The sequence below is a fragment of the Trematomus bernacchii genome, unplaced genomic scaffold (genome assembly GCF_902827165.1).
Source record: "Trematomus bernacchii unplaced genomic scaffold, fTreBer1.1, whole genome shotgun sequence".
NCBI lineage: Eukaryota > Metazoa > Chordata > Actinopteri > Perciformes > Nototheniidae > Trematomus > Trematomus bernacchii.
The window spans coordinates 25,843,613-25,849,426 of NW_022988043.1; the positions used below are offsets into that span (position 1 = coordinate 25,843,613).

The 5,814-nt window shown below is 43.3% G+C and overlaps 1 protein-coding gene across 1 annotated transcript in view; it reads right to left on the reverse strand.

Moving 5' to 3' along the window:
* Positions 1 to 5,211, reverse strand: part of LOC117473036 (NADPH oxidase activator 1-like) — a 28,793-nt gene extending 23,582 nt beyond the window's left edge. Inside the window, exons 1-2 of the mRNA XM_034118508.1 lie at positions 5,014 to 5,211; positions 1,174 to 1,347 (exon numbers count right to left, since the gene is read on the reverse strand). Of these exons, the coding sequence (XP_033974399.1) occupies positions 1,174 to 1,347 (174 nt within the window). The 5' untranslated portion in view covers positions 5,014 to 5,211. The remainder of the gene's footprint in view (positions 1 to 1,173; positions 1,348 to 5,013) is intronic.
* Positions 5,212 to 5,814: the final 603 nt, after the last annotated feature.

The following is a 5,814-nucleotide window of genomic DNA, read 5'->3' on the forward strand; positions in this document are numbered from 1 at the left end:
AACAACATTTACACTAGAAAAATGGTATTCTATTATTGAACAATTGAAATTGGGAAGGGAACTTTGACTATTAGACTGGATAGCCTAGGACAAAGGATTCAAACCAGGAAGCTATGACTGTAGATTCAAGCAATGGACAGAAAAGGGTTTAACAGCCATATGCACGGTTATCCAGAAGGGAGAAATGAGAAGCTTTCAAGACCTGAAAAACCTCTTTGACCTAGAGAACAAAGACTTATTCAGATATATGCAAATGAGGGACTACTATACAAAAAAGGTTAAGAAAAATGAAGATGACATACAACCTATTGTAAAGATTATTGCACGAGTTTACCATGATGATGTTCCCAAAGTTGTGTCAACCCTGTATTCGTGCTCGATGGAAGCCAAAAAAGATTCAACACTCGATGTAAAAACGAAATGGGAAAAATAACTCAACGAAAGGATCTCAGATGAGATGTGGTATGATATGTGGAAAATGCACCAGACCACTACACAGTCACACGGATGGAGAGAAAATCACTAGTAAACAAACAAACACTCAACAATCATGCTGGAGACTTTGTAAACATCAGGAACCTCACCATGCACATGTGTTTTGGAGCTGCAGTAAAATGCAACCTTTCTGGGACTGTGTACACTGCAAGTTATATGCAAGGTATTAGGCTATAGAATCCCTCAAACCTGTTTGATATTATACCTGGGACATATGGAAGGATCTGTACATGTCGGAGATCAATACCTGATCAAGATCCTCCTAGCTGCTGGAAAGAAGGCTATCACTAAAAACTGGCTAAAGGCCAGAAACACCAAGCTATAGACAATGGGTTCATATTATTGGTGATATCCTAATAATGGAGAAAATCACATACAAGTTGAAAGTAATGGAAGATACACTTCTTAAGGGCTGGGAAAAATGGTTAAGGTACATAACAAAAGGAGTCAAAAAAACCAAGCAATATTTGATAACTATGTAGATCGTCTCCGTACAGGCACTGTTCTCTCTGAAATGTAATATTTGTTTGTGTGTAATTTTACCTTGTGAATAAATCAATAAAAGAAAGTTTATACTTAAGTACAGTACTTGAGTAGATGTACAACACTGTGTATAATAAAATAGCCAAATAGTGACAGACAGTTGGAACCACTTTGAAGTTTAGTGTGAACATGCACCTTCAGGGCCAGGTGCAGCTGCCCCAGCATCAGTTGGGCCGAGGCTGTGTTGAACAGCGTGCGGGAGGTGGGCTCGCTGATCTGCTGCAGCTGGGACAGAGCCCCCACCCAGTCCTGAGAGTCGGCCCTCTGCACCGCCCCGTCCCACAGCCGCAGCAGCTCCGTGTACAGCATCTGGAGGAGGTCACAGGGTACACACACACACAGGTCACAGGTTACACACACACACAGGACACACACAAACACACACACACTGCTTTGTGCTCTGGGGCCTCATTTATAAACGGTGCGTACGCTCAAAAGATGGCGTACGCCAGTTTCTAAGCAATGTTTGCAATTTATAAAAAACAAACTTGATGGGAAAATGTGCGGTCCTCCACGCAAACTCTGACCCATGCGTATGCACTAAGCACACAAACGGGAGAGGCGAGGAACTGCGACACCGTTGGCAGAAGGAAGAATGGAGAGAAATATGTGGAAATAATACCATAAATAAAATGTTACCTCTCATTTATCAAATATGAAGAATTCATTTTCACAAATGGATTAAAGCCAATCTTAAAATGATTAAACAAACGCCTGTTTGCGACTCCTCAGTGCACACAAAAACATAACTTGGAGAAATAATTGAATACCACCTCGAATATGTTGTGTTAATGTTATGACATGTATTCTCATAAATGATGCGGTAAGCAGGAGGACAGAATTACGTCTAAACTGACGCCGTTTTGCATTTCTATAGGTTGTAGATACGAGCATGGTTTATACCAGAGATCGGCAACCCCTGGCACGCGTGCCAGCATTGGCACCGTAACCAGTGGCACACTAGGAATAAGTGGAATAAGTGTGCAAAATATTTAAATTGTATTTTCGGATCCTGAACGAGACCGCCGCCAGGGCGCGTCTCCCCGTTACCTGCAGAAGGAAGCCATGCACGCAACGCAGCCCCGCTCTGTTTAACTCCAGGTGACTTTCTGCCGCTTTCCTCCGTGGTGCAGGGCTGATCGTTTCACCACGGAGGAAAGCACAAATTGCAGTACCCATAAGCAGTTGTAAAAATGCCGCAGTTTTTGCGTGGCTGTGTCTTTAGTTGAAAGCCCAGTGGCGATCTGCTCATCTCTCATTGAAATAATATGCTACAAAAGGGGCGGTCTGGCCATCTGGGTGTTGAACTTTCCTGTCGGCTCCCAGACCGTAGTCGAGGAGGGCAGAAGCAACAAGCTTCAGGTTCAATAACCCACTTTAGCTGAAATGACTGGAGAGAGGCGAGCTCTTCTTGGGAGGCCGTTGCATTTATTTAGCTGTTCTTCTGTTTCACAAAATACATCACAGACCTCTGTTTTTCTGCTGCCTCGTTTCACTTCCAGAAAAATACACACGCTCCCTCACTGACACACACACACACACACACACACACACACACACACACACACACACACACACACACACACACACACCACACACACACACACACACACACACACACACACACACACACACACACACACACACACACACACACACACACACACACACACACACACACACACACACACACACACACACACACACACACACACACACACACACACACACACACACACACACACACACACACACACACACACACACACACACACACACACACACACACACACACACACACCCCCCTCTCTCTCTCTCTCTCTCTCTCTCTTAAAGTGGACCTATCATGCTATATTTAAATTATATATTGTAGGGCCATACCTATATAAGGTATATTTATACGTTTCTGTTTTCAAAATACCAAACAGATCATGATTTTAAGCCATGCCTCATTTCGCTCTATGTGCTGTTCTCCAGCACTGTTTTTGCACGGGGCTGATTCTGTGAGCTGCAGCTGACCACGCCCCCCTGCAGGAGAGGGGAGCGCGCTCTGAACAGCTGCTGGGCTGTCAGAAGAGGGGGAGAAAAATAGATCTCCGTCTTCCGTGTTTTATTATAGCCTATTATTATATAGAGTCGTTATTCATTTGTTTTATAGCTCAATAAATAACAAAGAAGACCTTTGACCGGCACTTTTCTAATTTTGTCCGGAAGATTTAAACTTTAACGGACATCTTGACCGGCGAAAGAAAACCTAACTGAAACTCTGCCGCACGGTCCCCTCGTTCCTTGGAAGAGGCGGAGAGGTGGGTGTTTGTCATCTGCTGGTGGACTAACCGGAGATAATTACAGTGCTTGCCTCGACTGGGAGGGATTGCATTGAATTAAAGCAGCGGGAGCAAACGCTTGCCTCGGGAGGGAGAAAAAAAGCCACAGCGGCGAATAAACAGAAGGGTAACCATGGTAACTATGCGCGAAAAGTCTTCTTCGCTGCTTTTGTGTCAGACTACAGCGCCACTTACAGGCCTGGCATATACAGCGTCTCCAGCGCTTTCGAGCGGCAATGGCCGGCCGTGGCCCAACCCCACATTCCCCTGATAGGTGGAGAGTTGGCCCAATAGCCGTAGCGCCACTTTACTGACGTCAGTAAAGTGTTCAAATCTGGATCAGTTTTTATCAGATCCTTGCAGCCCCTTTTTTAGAGATTTGGGTATGGAGGAAAATAGAGGGTTGTGTTTTCTGACACTTGGTGAGTTCCCTGGAACACCGGGGACACATGTATAAAAGACGTACAAAAGTGCATTTTGCATGATAGGTCCCCTTTAAAGGGACAGCGATCTCATCTCACTCTGCATGACCCTAATATCATAACATGTGTGTTCTGGAGAATCACAGAACGGACGATCGTCCTTATTATTATGCCGTTTAAACCAATTATTTAAATGTGTATGTTAAATTCGGCATCATGTAAGTTGTGCCGACAGGTACACACACACACTGCTTCCCCGCAGCGAGGCTCCCCCCGCCCTCCTGTTGATAGTTCACCAGCGTCTGCGGTGTGTCTCCTGTCCCCGGCACAAACACACTGACACACTGCCTGAGGAAGGTTATGTGTATTTTGTCATTAACTTTTTTCGGACCACTTATTTATTTATTTATTTTGGTGACGATGCGACCTTCATGCTGCTACTCTGGTTCAAACTGCATCCACCTAACAATATGATTTGTCTCCACCTTCCTAAAAGAACCAAAATCTGACACGGTGTGAAATGTCTTTTTTAGCTGTTCTGCCGTCATTCCCTGCGATCTTCTTCATTCAGTCAGTCTAAATGAATATTAATACGGGGCGTTTCTTTGACTATTTATAGGCAAATATGGGCGTTACGTGAAGCCCGCAAAAGCTGCGCCGCATTTCGAGTTGATTGTGATTTATAAAGGGAAAACGGCGTAGCAGTGTTTTATAAATCGGAATATTTGTGTGCGTATTTATTTGCTTAGTCCTACACACGCCACCTTCCCACGTGAATCCTACGCAAAGTTTTATAAATGAGGCCCCTGAACTGTGGAAGATAAAACGGGTTCCACGTCTGTGTTTTTATTTGTAGCCTAGTGAGTGAAATGTTGGACTTAAGTGACAGATATGTTAAATAAAAGACTTTTCAGTTCCACTTAAATAAATATATGTAGCCTATCCCTTTATTATTTACATTGATTCTCTTGAATTGAAGTTCAGATTAGATACATGTAATACAGAGACTTACAAATATTAACAACACAAACAAATACATAAAAAACAGAATAGGATAGAAAAGAGAGAAACCTGTACAGCAGTGATGTCATCAGTTACATTCTGTATATTTAACTGGAGTACTTCCTTGTACCTGACCCAGACCCTGCACATGTTTTCACCTCAGTTACTATCAGCTCCATAGTTTATCTGAGAAATTTCAAAGACCCTCCATTCACACGGCTTACCTCTCTGTCCTGATTGAATGTCTTGTGAGAGTTCAGTCAGTGTCCAGCTGTGCCTCGCAGACTTCACACTCCAACAGGAAGTGAGTGTGAGTGAAGCAGGCCTCCTGAGCAGTCTCCACCCTGTTGCTACAAGGAAGTACTCCATCCACATTCCCCAGGTGTGGAATTCACCTGTCACTGTAGCAGTACTCAGCTCTGCCAACATGAGGCCCAGCCTGGGAATAAACCCTTTTAACCCTGTAACCCTTTTAGAGGAAACGTCATGAAATGTAATTCATGTTTACTTTTTCCTGGATTGTTTAGTTTGTGAGCTTCTTCTTGTTATTATTTTTTTTATCGTATTATTGTTTGTATACTAAGTAAGGAAGAGTGGCCACACGTTAAAGATTTCCCAGAATTCTGACATATTTTCTCAGAATTCAGACTTAAAAGTCAGAATTAAAAAAACACAGAAGTGCACCCCATCAACCTTCACCCAGAAGAAGCACGCCCCCGCGGATGGACAGAGGCCAGAGCGCGCGACTCAAATGTTTTATAGGCCTATTGTTAAAGACAGATTTTCAAACGGTACATTATAGTGTGTTTATGTGAGTTCTTGTAATCTGTATTCGAGTATTTTTGTATTTCCTCTTAAGTTTTATTTGGTGCTGCATTTCATATTTTCTCTTTTCTGTTGTGGTAATTCAACTGCTTTAAATGAAAAAAATAAAATGTTCAATGTTACGGGGCGCAGTTAAACGCACCATAGATCATAACAAGTGCGTCATGTGACACATGCAGCACGCGCAGGCGCGGTGAAAT